Below are 15,749 nucleotides of genomic sequence, written 5' to 3'. Positions count from 1 at the left end.
GGGGGGGGGGGGGGGAGGTCCTGACTTCAACAGCAGCCACACACTTGATGGCTCATGGCCACCTATACAGCTACAGTGTACACATACACATAAAATAAATAAAATAGATCTTTTTTAAAAAAAATTAACCACAGCCTTTAAAGTAAGTAAAAATGTAAGCAGAGAACAGTTAAATCAGAAGATTAGTATTTAGGCAAGATTTAGTATTTTAATTAAAAAGCAATACATTCGAAAATAAATAATATATTTGGCCACTAGAAAAAAATTAGCATCATTGAAAAATAAGAACCAGGCAAGAATATTTAGAATTCCAAGTTTTCCTGTTATAAAGGAAGAGAGCTGATGACATGTGAACTCATCACTAGTGACACACAGCAGCACACTGTCACTGTTCATGTCATCCCAACATTCTGTGCCATGACCTGTTACACATGCAAGAAATCACTGTCATGCTGTCAATCAACCTGTATTTAAATTTTCAATTCCAATGGTCAAAACTATTTACAAATATGGCATTATTTTAAAACTAGTCTTTGATTTAATATTCTATTAAGCCAAAATTTTTCTGAATTACAATGTTTACATTTAGCATATAGAAGCAATTTTACCTAAAGAGTTTTGTAAAGTTCATTAAATGCTGTGCTACATGATTGGCAACAACAAGTCACTTACTTTTTTCTCTTTCTCATGGTGTTTATCCTGAGAGTGAGAGGAAGAGTCACTCAAGCTTTGATCACAGGACCTATTAGATCCCCGTTTGCTCTTTTTCTAAAAAAGAAAATATATACATATGTGTATATGTATATAAAAAATCCACTTTTTATTAGGCTTAAACTACTTTTACTATAAAATGTTTTTAAATGTCTAAAGTGTCGTTTTAAAAAAAATCATTATTTCAATTTACATAATAGAGTTTAAACACAATCCACTGCATTACAAAGAAAAAAATTAATCCTATATTTAACATCAATGCCATATTTTTGCATTTTTATTAAGATGTGTGAAAATAAGCCAGGCATAGTAGCATACATGTTTAATCCCAGCACTAGGGAAGCAGAGGCAGGCAGATCTCTGAATTCAAGGTTAGCGTAGACTATATAGAGAGAGACACTCTGTCCTCCTCCCCAAGGGTATCAAGACATACCTATTTGTAAATAACCTTCTACATTCTCAAAGTTCACTTTATAAAAAGTTAAGAAAAGGAAAGCTTTTAACGGAAATGCCATGTTAGAGAAGAATGCCTCTGGGCATAGTGGCACACACCTGAAATCCCAACACTTGGGACACAGGAGAAAAACAGATGGCAAGCCTGAAAGAACAGAAGTCCACATTGACAGAGTTACTTTATGCCAGTAGTGAAGCAAGAAACACTTTCAATACTGAGAAAAATAGTTCTCTAAAAGCGCATCTCTACATGCCATTTATTAACAAATTAAAACACATATCAGTGTTAGACCCATGCATTTTTAAAAGTATTGGTAAAAACATTATACACTTTTAAAATATAGGACTGGATGATACCGCATGAAAGTGGCACCATAACTAATTAGTTTTAAACAGGTTTTTAAAGTGACTGTTAAACAAGTGCAAGTTTTATGCAAGTTATATTTACTAACCAGATTGACTTTTTAAAACTAGCAAATAGGATTACATCAATAATTAGTAATGAGAAAAACTTAATTGTACAAATACCAAAATGATTTTGTTTAAGGTCTCATGCAGCCAGGCTGGCCCTCAACAATGCACAGCTGGAAGATGGCTCTCACCTCCTTAAACTACTGACTGTTCTCCCTCCTCCCAAGTGCTGGCTGGATAGGTGGGGCCACAAACATACCACCAGGCCAGCGTCAAAATTTTCAACTTTATAATATCTAAACTTCTTGTAAACACTTCATTTCTATCACCCCTTAAGATAAATCTGTCATTAGCAAACACTGATAAAGATACACACTTCTAGGGACAGTCATGCATCATTTAATGAGAAACACGATAACAATATGCTAGAACCACTAGGTATATGAATCTACATATTGAAGAACTAAAAAACAGATTCTTGGAGCACTAAAACCCATGTGTTTTTCAAAGAAAATGGACATAAGTGCTTAAAATCCAAAGTTTCTAACTATGAGCTAAAGAGATGACTCAGCAGTTGAGAGCATGTGTTGCTCTCTTTCAGAGTGCCCAACACTCACAGGAGCTCACAGGCCTCAATTCCAGGGAACTGATGCCCTCTTCTGTCTGGCCTCATAGCACACATGTGGCACACATACACACAGGTGGTGCACACACAGGTGGGCAAACCACTAATACACATAAAATTTCAAAACTTTAAAAAACAAAAGGTGACAAAGGCTTCAAAATGCTTCAACTATCCATGTAAGTCTGATTTTTGTAACCATGAAGTCTGACTAAATCTCAAAATCTTTCAAACATGAGTCTAAATATCTTTTATCAAAGTCTCTAACCAACTTACAAAACAGCCTTCTACTTTTCTACATCCTCGTAGATGAAAAGGGAAAAATTAAGTCTATAACAAATGAAATGGGCAAGAGCCAGGCAACAGGAGGATAAGGACAGTGACGAAATCCCAAACGATTACTAACAGGAAGTCAAAGTAACTATTCATTAAAATCAATAGTTCTCTAAAATTAATGCTTTCACTAAATGGTATTTGCTATCAATTACTAGTACATACTCTGATCTGTAATACTCTAGGAAAGCAGAAAATAAAATGACTAGTTCTTTCCACTGTCAATAAACAACAGGCTAAATGTCCTTTTCCCCACCGAGACAGGGTTATTAATTACTTACTCTGTGTAGCACTGGCCGACCTGGAACTCTGTCCGTAAACCACACTGGCCTCCAACTCACACAGATCCACCTGCCTTTACCTCCCACGCACTGGGGTTAAATGCATTTGCCACCGCCACCCAGCAAGCTAACTGAATTCAATCTTCACTGAAAATCAAGGAAAACCTGTGACTATGTTCTTCTTATTTTATGCCCTTTTTGTAATTGTGTCACCACCTGGTCAAAATCAAGTGCTATTTAATATTGAATTGGAAACCACTCTTACCAGCTTACTAAAGTGGTATTTACAGTAGCCACAGTACTGGACGTTGTCTGCGCCATTCCCCTCTTCTTCACAAAGCAGCCCGGCAAACTGAGCACTGCAAAATGAACACCACGGTTGTCAATACACCTCAAACCATGACATATTTAAGCACAGAAAATTAACTTTTTAGCACCTGTAAGACAACATACAGGCAAATGTGGCCAGAGGTATAGCTCTGCTGGAAACCACCTGCTTACTTCATTAGAATGTGCAAGGTAGTACGTATGCCCCTGCTCCCCCACAGAAGGAAGGAGACAGAAAAGCTCTACTGGAGGTGCAGCCAAGGATATTTCACCTCTATTTGCAATTAATTTATCATTCTTTAAAATTATAGTTATATTTATAATAATTTCTTCATCTCTGTCATGAATAAAAATGTATCAAGGTTTATGTCACCAAATAGCAATTAAGTTGCTTTAAAAGTTGCATATAATGAATGACACAGGCCTGTAATCCCAAGTGCTCAGGGGAACTAGTTGAGCCCACAAGTTTGAAACAGGCCTGTAGAGCAATGAAACCCTATGAAAACAAAACAATAGTGTTTTATTAAGATAATTATAATCTTAAAAATTATTAGAAAAAACAAATAGTGATATAAAAACAGCAAAAGGGGCACAGCTAAATCCCTTTTCTCTTCACAATTAGTAATTTTCACTTTTAAAATCAATATTCGTGCAAATAAAGCTCATACCTCACTAAAGGTCTGAAACAGCATTGTGATGGGTGTTATACACCGCAACCACGCACGCCCCTTCCTTCTGAGGTGCTTCAGGGTTTCTCACATGCTAGGCAAGCATGCTAGTACTAAGTTCGAGTACTACCTCCTTTTCTTTGTGACTGTCTGTATTCGTACATTCAGTATGTGTTTTTGAGGGGTAGAGCCTGAACTGCATTTTTCATGTCAGAGAACAACTTAGGAGAGTTGCCTCTTTCTTTCTGCCACGTGGGACCCAGAGATTAAACTCTGGTCATTGAGCTTAGAAAGCAAGTGCCTTTCCATGCTGAGCCATCTCACTATTTTAAATACACTCGTCCCCTTTCATGAGCTTGTCCAAAGTGGCTTTGAACTCATTCTGTAACCCATACAGATCTTGAATTGGAAGTCTCCCTGCCTCTGACTCCTGAGTAGCAGGTTATTATATGATTTTGCCACCAGGCCTGGGTAAAATTCTTACATGCTTCAAAATCACAGCACAGTAAGCAAGATCAACATATGCTCTTTTGGTTAAAAACAGTTACAGAGCGCTGGGATGTAGCTGGGTCAGTGATTTTACGACATCCACAAGGTACTAAGTTGATCCTCGGCACTGAACAGAAAACCTATCCCAAAAAATGCCCTGTAATAACACATAAGTAAGTAGATATTTAATTTCATGTTATGTATTTTATTTCTTTACAATGATGGAAACATACCATGTTACATGGAAAGCCTGTCGACATCCATGTTTATTACATGTCATGCAAGCACCAGTGGCTGCTTTGCTTTCTCTTCCTTGTTCATCACATATATAGCAAGTCTTGGGATAAAGAACAAAAACAAAAATGAGGCAGAAATCTCAGGCACACTTAATTATGAATCTGCATTTTACAGGGATTTTCAGAAACTGACACCAAATTTGTTATCTAATCTTTACTTAAGAGGGTGGATTCACAAAGGCACTGTTTTCATTAGCCTTTCACTGGACTCACGAACCCTGCCAGACAAGAGCCCTCTTCACTGGCATTGAGGTAGGATATATTCCATATCCTATGGAACAAAACATGTAAGCGAACTTAAGGTTATTTCAACCCTCCACATTAACAATTAAGGCCCAATAACATGATATAGTAGGACATAGGTTAGTTTAACAAATCATAGATTCTTCTTTAAACTGCAACAATTTTAACTGCCATTTTGTTCATTTCCCATGTAAAACTAGGCTTTCCCAGCTCAAAATCATGGATGGCCGTGTGATAGAAACTTAATTGCAGAAATACTACTTTTCTATCAGGTGAATAAAATAAACAGCCAACCAGAAGTTGATTACACAAAGGCCAATGTCCAACTACTATAATGCACATAAGAGGGTTTTAGGAACCAGAGTCCAGGAATAATGACATATAACCACAACACCAGCACTCAAGAGGCTAGAGATAAAAAGAACCACAACTTCAAAGCCAGCCTAGGTTGCAGAGCAAGCTCCAGGCTAGCCTGAGTTAGATAATGAGACCCTGTCTCAAAATAATAAATAGCTTATCAGTTCTTCTTCAAAGGGCACATTTATAATAATTTATAATAACATTGAGTCATGCACATATGATCCCAGCTCTAGGGAAGCAGGGACAGCAAGATCCCTGGGGCTTACTGACCAGCAGCTCCCCTGCCTAGCCTGCTCAGCAAGCTCCAGGTTAGTAAAGAGACCCTGTCTGAAACAACAGGTGGCACCAGAGACACCTGAGGTTGGCAACTAGCCTCTATATATAGATATGTGCAAATAACTTCTTAAAAGATATAATCACAACTGCCTAACAGTACAGGCATTTAAAAGTTATTCTAGTAAGAGGATGAAGAGATGGGTCAGCAGTTAAGAATACCGGCTGCTCTTTCAGAGGACATAGGATCAATTCCCAGAACCTACATATTGACTCAAAACTGTACATTAGTTCCAGTGTCAGGAGACCCAAAACCCTCTTCTGGCCTCAGTTGACACTAGGCACAGATATGACAAACATATATACGCCCTTATATATAAAATAGTAACTTTTAAAAAATTTATAGCCAGGCAGTGGTGGTGCACTCCTTTAATCCCAGCACTTGGGAGACAGAGGCAGGCGGATTTCTGAGTTTGAGGCCAGCCTGGTCTACAGAGTGAGTTCCAGGACAGCCAGGGCTACAAAGAGAAACCCTGTCTCGAAAAAAAAAAAAAAATTACAGTAGCAAACCAGTTGTGGTAGTGGTAGACCACACCTAAAGATAATAAGTTCAAGACCAGCCTGAACTACATTAGACTTTGCCTCACAAAAACAACAAAGTTAGTCATAATGGAACACAGATGAAGGTAGAAACAGGAAAATCAAGAGTTCAAGGCCATCCTGAGTCTATACCCATACCATCCATCCCAAACACCTTTAGTCTCATCAGGGTCATCTTCAGTTACAATCAATCTGAGCTCAAACAATAACAAAAAAATCTTTCTCAAATTTTTTAAGAGAGAGAAAAATTGGGGAGGACGGATGGCTCAGTGGTAAAGAGCACTGGCTGCTCTTACAGAGAACCTGGATTCCATTCCCAGGATCCACACAGCCGCTCAGAGCCTTCTGTAACTCCAGTTTCAAATAAACCAATGCTCCTTCTAGCTTCCACAGGAATTGCATGTACTAGCTAGAGCACTTAAAATGCAGGCAAAACACCAACACACCAAAATAAATAAATCTTTTGTTTTTTTGTTTGCTTGCTTGTTTGTTTATGAGACAGGGTTTCTTTGTATACTCTTGGCTGTCCTGGAACTAATTCTGTAGACCTGGCTGGCCTCAAACCGAGGGGGATATGCCTGCTTCTGCCTCCTGAGTGCTAGGGGATTAAAAGCATGCACCAGCACCACCTATCTTAAATAAATGTTTTTTAATAAAATCAAAAGTAGGGTTTAAAATTGCCAAAGATTAATTATGTATTAGCATATTGTGTAGACTGCGTGATATTCATAGAGCAATCGCATCTACTCACAAACTATTTTCTATTGCACGTCACAAGGAAGACTGGAACAGGGGAGAAAAACAACAACCTCCTCTAGTACTGCAGGCCTGAAAGAGGCAGTTCAGGCCTCACCAAAGGAAAGGCATGGAATCCCATTCTTTGATCAGACACTTTTTAAATGCTCTAGGTCCTTTGGGGACAGGCAGTGAACTACTACACCCAGGACATATATAACAGGCATCCCCGGAGAAAAATGTTTTCTGGCTTTTGCTTTTGTTTTTGTTTGGGGGTGGGGGGGAATGGTGCTACATACCTATAATCCCATCACTTAAGGGAAGGGCAGAAGGAGATGGAGAGGTTGAGATAGCTTGAGCTTCACAGACAATGAAGAGGCAGAGGCAGCAGATAAGACAGATAAGGAAGAAAGGAAAAAAATAGCCCTAGGAAAGGGACACCCCGCCCCCCACAAAAAGAAAGGAAAAAAAATTCATGAGCCAAAGATCTATAACAATAACGGTCTCCTAATGACAGAAATATGAAGCTCTCTCCTTCTCCTGCCTTTACATAAAAAACACAAGGGGGGGGGAACCACAAGGGAGAAAAGAACAGAGAAATCTTCAGGCTCAAAAGTACCAAATAAAACGAAGCTAGAGTAAACAGTACAGAACAAAGAAAATAGTGGAGAAAAGTGAGCGCTTACTTCCCTAATACAGTTTTAAAAGACATAGTATAAGGCTGAGCATGGTAATGCAAGCCTTGGATCCCAGCCCTTGGGAGACAGAGGCAGGAGGATTCTATGAGGCTAGCTTGGTCTACAAAGTAGAACTTCACCTGAAAACAAAACAAACCCCTATTTAAAAACCTATGATACTAAATACAAGGCGAACACCGTGTGGACTTTTGTTGAAGACAGATTTCTCCTTAAAAGAGGCAGACAGCCTGGTTTACATATTGAGTTCCAGGACAGCTGACACTCCATCTGAAAGACCCAAAAACAAACAACAAAAAGATGCAATATAGTCCTCAACTGCACACAAGGAATCATTAGAAGAGATACAACCCTGCCAGACAATGAAGAACCCTGCTTTACTTTTTAACTAAACATACTATGTGCGTATATTTGTAAGAGCATGTACATACACACTGGGTATCTTCTGCTATTGTTCTCCCTCTTGTTTTTGAGATAAAGTTTCTCACCGGAAGCTCACCAATTTGGCTAGCCTGGCTGGCTAGCAAGGCCCAGATGTAGGGGGTTGGTCTAATGCTGCTATGTATTCAAATGCTAAATAAATACTGGCCCCCAAGATCTTCTTGTCCTCCCCTATGAGGAGATACTCACATACACCAAAAGATGTATTAAATGATCAATAAAGGCTAAAGCCTGTGATTGGGCATTAGATTGAGGAAGGCAGGCTTTTAGTTACCTGGCTGTAGGTCACAGGTACAGAGAGACAAGGAGAGAAGAAAGGACAGAGAGAAAGAAAGCCTCCATGAGCAAAGATGGACTATGAGCGCACGTCCAGGAGAAATAGCAAGTAACCAAGGGCATATGGAATATAAGTTAAAATAACAAGGGGCATATGGCTGGAATATAAGTTAAAATAACCAGGGACATATGGCTGGAATATAAGTTAGAGTAGCTCAGAACCTGCCCGTTCTAACAACTAACAGCTAATAAATGAGATGTCTAGATTATGTGTCTGTCATGTGGGCAAGCAAGAATTTGTCTTACAGCCAGAGATACAGCTTCCTGTCTCTGGATTCCAAGCCCTAGAATTACAGGTACAAACCATCATACCCAACATTTTATGTGTTTGCTGGCGATTCACATTTGGGTCCTCATACTTTCTCTAGACCATTGACCTCCTTTATTCTTCCAACTTATCTATTTTGGAATGAGAATCTCAATACTACACCTGTTGCTTTCTGTTTTATAGACTCAAAAAACTGAGGGAAATACTGCACTATCCAGATCTAACTTCCATGATTTACAAAAAGATTTAGGACTTTCTGAATTTATTATACTGAGGGAAGATATGGAGCTTAGGTAGTGATGAGGGTAAAATGGATTAAGATCTGAGGGATACTGAGATAAAATAAATGTATTTTGCTTATAGAAAGAACATGTAATTTGGGAAAGGCAAGAGCACACTGCTATAGACAGAACGTTGAGTGTGGGTGTGATGACTGCTTTTACGTCAACTTCCACAGACTAGAGTCATGTGAAAAGAGGAAACCTCATTAAGAAAAATGTCTTTATATGATCATACGGCATAGTCTTAATTACTGATTGATGAGAGAGGGCCCAGCCCACTGTGGGTGGGGAATACCTCAGGTCTGTAAGAAAGCAGGCTGAGCAAGCGGCAAGCAGCACCCCTCCATGGCCTCTGCAGCAGCTGTGCCTCCAGGTTCCTGCCCTGTTGACTTTCTGTCCTGACATCCTTCAGTGATAAACTATGATGTGGACATGTTAGCCAAAGGAACTGTCTCCTCGCCAACTTGCTTTTAGTCATGGTGTCTCACCAGAGCAATATTAAGGTAACTGAGACAGTGTGTAAAGTCCTATTTTTAAAAGGACTATAAATGTGATCATTTATTTACAGTTATATTATGTTATGTGTTGAATATAGAAACATTTTAGGGACTTATATTTATTTTGTAGATGACACAAGCCACGAAGTACACACATGGAGATCAGAAACAACTTGCAGGAATCAGTTCTCTCCTTATGCCCAATGGGTCCTATGGTTCAAATTCAAGTTGGCAGGCTTGGTACCTTTACCCACTGGGCATCTCTTTTTTTTCTTTTTAACAATGTTTTAAAACACCTGTAATTTCTAATTTTATAATGTTGCAAATGACCCTTCCTGGGAAAAAAAAATACCATTGCAGATGACACAATGGAATAGGACAGCACCCTTACCACCACATCAGTAAATGGTAATAAAATGACTGCATGAGACAAGACAATATGAGCACAGATGCAAACTGGGTAAAAAATCTACAAGACACTCTAGTGCTGCTGGAACACGTCAATCCCAGTATTCAAAAGACAGGGCAGAAGGATCGTGAGTGTGAGGCCAGCCTAAGCTACATAAATTACAGACTACACTTGGATACATGAAAAGACTGTGCCACCAACACACACACACACACACAACACACACACACACACAGTTTATATGAGAGAAAATCCCAGTAAAAAGGTGAAATTAGGAAGGTCCAGCAATAAGAATTAAAATCCAATTTGAAAGGAAATATCACACATATACTATTTTATAAATAACATACATGCCTAGGGTCATTATCAATACCATTATCAATATCAATTGGTGGTGCTCTAGCAAACACCAATCTAGTAAGCTGTTACGCCTCAGATGTGACTTCTTGTTTCCTCATTACTATGGAGCTAGATGTGCAAGGCTCTTTACACATCCCTAGGTACTCTACCTAGAATTTGTTAACAATGAGCAGGAAAATGCTTTAAATTCAAAATTAAATCTGACACATAATGGGGGGTGGAGGTGAACTCTCTGATAAACAAACTTCACAGCTGGAGAATTATACAACGAAGCTGCAGCCTAATCAAAATTAGAACTGCTGCCAGCCTCAAGTGGTGGCACACACCTTTATCCCACACTTGGGTGGCAAACAGATCTTTGAGTTAGAGAGGAAAAAAAACAAAAACCAAAACCTGAGAGAGCAACAAGCATGGCCTGGCACTAGCAGCACCTAGCATCCCAAGCTCACACAGGACAGGACAGGGGCTGTGTGGGTTTGTATCCAAGGAGCAGCTTGCCACAGAGGACTCAGGAACTCCAAAAAGTTCCTCCAGAAGGTGGAGTGAGCCTTGAGAAGGGCTGTACCCACTGACTACCTATCCCCTCTCTCAAAATGACTTTATATCACCAGAAATAAATAAGCTCTTTATTTTTTTTCTCATAAAGCTTATAAACTAGGTTTCTGCACAACTTTTCAAGTTTCCTTAATTATTCCTTTCTATACCTTTTTCTGTCCCTCCCTCATTTAAATTTACTCTTTCCTTATCATCATTTCCCCCTTCATAATAGCTCTTTCAACTGCTGGTCAGGGAAGTCCCAGAAGCCCCCAAAGTGTAAAATAACTTTTATTCACAATTGTTGTCTTAGAGGCTTATTACTGAATAAGCTCACCCTTTCTAATTCTTTCTGAACTCTGGCTGGCTGGTTCAACTCAGCTATTCTGGCTCAAATTCCTCTCCAACATAATTCAGGCACAGGACATGGGAAAAACACCGAAAGCTTACCCCCAACTGGCTAGTTTTCACAGTTCCAAAGATTGCCACATAGGCTTCTAGGAGAGAAAAGCCATGCAGTCTTACCTAGCTGTGAACCCTGTGAGCTATAACAACCCGAATGGCAAGCCAAACCATTTAATAGTGTTATGAATAGTCAGTAGTATGGGAGCAACCAATTGCTTTCAGACTCAATTTAAGGTCTGCTCTAGTAAGAGGAAACTCATGCCCAGTACCAATCTGATCAAGACTCAGGAAAAGGATATAGGCCCTGGTCTATCACCACTTTATTTTGCTAAATTGAAACAGTATCAAACTACCTTCTAAACAGCTATTTCTGTATCCACAGACTCTTGGCCCCCATCAGAGAACCTTCTTTCTGCAGGGGATGGTGGTTAATAAGGACATTTTGTCCAAGAACAAGTGTCTGTGGAATATTCAGCCCAAATGGGACATGTACACCATTCTCCATCTTCAAGGCTCAGGGAGCAGGACACAACAGGGGCTGGTAAGATTGTGAGACTCAGAAGTCTGTGAGCACTGCTGCAAAGCATGAAGGGCTGTTGCACTCACAAACTCACAGCAGTTGGGGAATGTGGTTCTGAGTAGCCTCCAAGAGATGGCTTCACAGTCATTTGCATCTGCATAGCATTAATTTTGAACTTGAGGGGTTATTTGATTTTTTTTTTTTTAAAGAAAAAAAAGCTAGGAGACATGGGGGAGATGGGTGTTGGGAGCTAGAGAAAGAATGGGGGGGAGGGATATACATAACCAAAATACATTGACTAAATATAAAATTCTCAAATTAAAAATATATAAAAAATAAAACAAGACAGTAGTGGCGCATGCCTTTAGTCTTAGCACTTGGGGCACAGAGGCAGGTGGATGAAACTGTCTCCAAAGAAAAACAACTTACTAATCAACTCAGAGAGGGAAAGAACACATATTTTGTCACCTTGTAAAATTAATTTAGATGAGACTGAAAATTTAAAACTAGGTAACTCCTTCTTCCTTCTACCCCTTCTCCCTTCTTCCTCTTCAAATATTTTATTCTTTTTTTTTTTTTTTTTTTTTTTTTTTTGAGACAGGGTTTCTCTGTGTAGCCCTGGCTGTCCTGGAACTATGTAGACCAGGCTAGCCTCGAACTCAGAAATGCACCTGCCTCTGCCTCCCAAGTGCTGGGATTAAAAGCATGTGCCACCACTGCCCGGCAAATATTTTGTTCTTAAAAACATGATGGACGAAGCAAGGAAAGTCTCCATACTAGGGAGTCACAATGTGCCTAGGGATTGTTCCCCTAAAATTGGCAAGATAAAGGTGAGAGCCATGTCAGAACAACCGAAGATCACCCACAGCAGGGAAATCAGCCATGGCAGAGTGAAGCTGCCACATCCTGAAGAGGGGAGAAGGACTGCCATGGAGGACAAGAAGCAAGTGACACCAGAGGGAGAAGCAAATGACACCAGAGGGAAGTTACAAGGAAATCAGCTACAAGGATCTCACATACAGAAAATGAATTTACAATTGGTAAAGCCACTGAATTGATGAATTCTCAGTGTACAGACACAGGTACAGAACACATCAGTATGTGTGTGTGTACAGAAGTATTATTTATCCAAATATTGCATCAGATTTAAATCACTAATAATTTTCAACATAAATGATATTAATATGTAAATTTGCACTACAGTGTTAATAAGCAAATGTCTGTTTTCTAACTATACCAAGAGACCCTGAGAACAACAATGCTGTAAGGACAATAAGTATATTTAGTGTATACATTATTTTCTAAATATTATTGTTGTATAAGAGGAAATCTAGCCAGGCAGTGGTGGCACATGCCTTTAGTCCCAGCACTTGGGAGGCAGAGGCAGGCAGATTTCTGAGTTCGAGGCCAGCCTGGTCTACAGAGTGAGTTCCAGGACAGCCAGGCTACACAGAGAAACCCTGTCTCAAAAAAAAACAAAAAAACAAAAAACAAAACAAAACAAAACAAAATAAAGAGGAAGAACTCTGTACCTCTCCTAGAGCCTACAAGTAAACTTGATGTTATTGCAGAATTTATAAGGAAAACTGGTTTTTAAATGAATTTGAAAGGTAACATAAAATAAAGGTTGAAGAGTGTTTGCTATGCAAGCATAAGGACCTGAGTTCTGATCCTAGCACCATATAACAAGTAAGGCCTAGCCCTGCACAAACCTCTGACCCCAGCACTGTTGGATAGTGGGAAGAGACTCGAGGATGGCTGGGACTTGCTAGGTACCAGCCTAGGCAAAACCCCCCGCAAGCTTCCGGTTCAGTGAGACCCTGTCTCAAAGAACAACGTGGAAACCAACAGAGGACAGCCAATGCCTTCTTCTGGCTTCTTGGCACACACCTGCACATACATGTACATAAACACACACATACAAATATCATACCCGAACACAAAAATTAAAAATTACTTGAAAGAATTATATACATTTCCATAAAGAAAGCTATTCTATGAATAGCATCTGGCACACACCTGTAACCTCAACATTATGGAGTTTGAAGAAAGATCACAAGTTCCAGGTCACCCCTGCTGCTTGGCAAGGCTGAAGATACAAGAGAGCCTATCTCCATAAAATAAAACAAGAAAACAGAAAAGGGGGGGCTATTTAGAAAACGAAAAACAAAAGCAAAAACAAAAACACTTTGAAGAAATAATGTTATAATAAAAACAAGGTCAATTAAAAAACAAAAAAACAAAAACAACAACAACAACAACAAAAAAAAACCGAGGTCAATTAATTAACCTGGAAAAAAAAAAAAAAAAACACCTGAGAAAAGAATTTACACGCAACAGCACTGGGACTGGAGAGAGAGCCCAGTGGTTAAGATGCCCAGCACCCATACTCAGCTCATAACTGTGTGGAACTCCAACATCTGACATCCTCCCCCAGACATACATGCAGGCCAAACAACAATGCACTTTACAAAACAAAACCAGCACTCTTAATAATAAAATCACAATTAACATAATTACTTAAGAACTGCTCACATTCCAGAGAAAAACTTCACACAATAATCAAACTTCCAAAATACGCATACCCTTTTACAAGGATCCTAACAGTATGACATAAGCCCCATCCACAGAGGCTGCTCCACAGGCAATGATACATACACTAACGATCCAAGAAATGGTAAAAATACCATCTATTGACATAAAAATACATTCAGGATTATTCAGTTTCAAAAGCAGAGAAAACTAAGTATATGATCTAAATCTTTTATAAGCAGGTATATAAGATATAAAAAAATTCAAAAGTCAAAAGATTTAAATAGGAAAATTTCTCCACATGTACAATGTTTTAAATAAATGATAACTTAACCAAAAGATTATTGTTAACATATCTGAAATCTCAAAGCTAATTAAAATGGCATTCTTCCACAGACTCACATGTACTTCCTTTCACATGGCAACAGTGCCTGCAACACTGGATAACAAGAAAGCCCTGACCACACAACAGCAGCAACAAAGCAATGTGACCAATAAGCAAATGGTTAAGTGTTTCTATTGTAACACGCAGGGTAAAGAAAGGATGGATGGAAGGATGGATGGATGGGAAGAGAAGGGCAGAGACAGAAGGAGGAAGGGAGGGGAGGGGAGGGGAAGAGGAGGAGAAGGGGGAGCAAACGCATAGGGTCTCAGTGTGTTATCTAGGTAGGCCCTGAACTCCTACCTAGCCTTGGGACTACTGACAGGAAGTAATGACTAATTCAAATCTAATAAAATCTTGGTACTTTATAAGGCAAGAGGTCAGTAAATCTTCAAAGACAAATGTGTACTGAGTAATTAAAATGTTCTGAAAACATTAATATCTACCTAAATTCAAATAAAAGAGACAGGTTTTGTTTGTGCTGTTTTACACTCCTGTGAGCTTATTTTAATACTCTAGCTCAAGATGGTAACTATTTTTCTCAAAATGTCTATAAAGTTAGAGAAAGGTGTTAACATTTTTAAGAAATAAAACAAAACAAAAACAACCCCCCAAAAAAAGCCCACCTCCTTTCTATCTCCTAGTTTCATAACCAAAAATGCAAACATTAAGATGACATCCACTGTACCTTATTATAACGATCATGTGGGACAGACTGTAAAACGATTGGCTCCATTGTAGAAACATTGGCAAATTGTACCTCTGGAATATAGAGGGCACAAACCACATGAGCCCAACCTAAAAATAAATAAATACACAATGTCATTCTTCAAGTTTTATCAAAAATAAAATTACTACCTGTCTTAAGATTTCTTAAAATGACTATTTATGCAAATCCAGAACAAAACTGTAATAAAAATCTGGCTACTGCATTATTTATATAATAATTGTTATCCACTCACTACTGGTGCAAGAGGTTCCTAACCATGGCTGCATCTATTATGCACTCAACATAAACAGACAGAGCACTTAGGAATTCCGGTACTAACACTGATACTTAAGGACAGACTAATCATACAGACACTACTTCTGAAACCCACTTTAGAAGAAAGCAGGATGAAAGTTCCAAGCACTCTAAATACTCTGAGACTAAACTAAAAGAAGGTTCTCCATTTCCAGGTCAGCAAACACTACACAGTCAATTGAAGATCAGACCACACTACAAAGCTAACACTGTTTTAAAGAGCCAGAACTAAATAAATAATAATGTGAAGGAGATATATATGT

The 15,749-nt window shown here is 38.9% G+C and overlaps 1 protein-coding gene across 12 annotated transcripts in view; it reads right to left on the bottom strand.

Annotated features, from left to right (window-relative positions):
- Mllt10 (MLLT10 histone lysine methyltransferase DOT1L cofactor) overlaps positions 1-15,749 on the bottom strand; it is a 140,836-nt gene that overhangs the window by 82,581 nt on the left and 42,506 nt on the right. For 9 of the 12 annotated variants that reach the window (XM_031369092.1, XM_031369094.1, XM_031369093.1 and 6 more), the window contains 4 exons: positions 15,151-15,260; positions 4,529-4,632; positions 3,077-3,170; positions 673-768 (listed from right to left, as the gene is read on the bottom strand). In XM_031369092.1, the coding sequence (XP_031224952.1) occupies positions 673-768; positions 3,077-3,170; positions 4,529-4,632; positions 15,151-15,260 (404 nt within the window). The remainder of the gene's footprint in view (positions 1-672; positions 769-3,076; positions 3,171-4,528; positions 4,633-15,150; positions 15,261-15,749) is intronic. The other 3 variants (XM_031369100.1, XM_031369104.1, XM_031369096.1) reach the window with 2 other exon arrangements.

Source organism: Mastomys coucha, unplaced genomic scaffold (genome assembly GCF_008632895.1).
Source record: "Mastomys coucha isolate ucsf_1 unplaced genomic scaffold, UCSF_Mcou_1 pScaffold15, whole genome shotgun sequence".
In the NCBI taxonomy this organism is placed as follows: domain Eukaryota; kingdom Metazoa; phylum Chordata; class Mammalia; order Rodentia; family Muridae; genus Mastomys; species Mastomys coucha.
The sequence above is the reverse complement of the archived record's forward strand: the minus strand, read 5'-3'. Positions and strand labels throughout refer to the sequence as shown.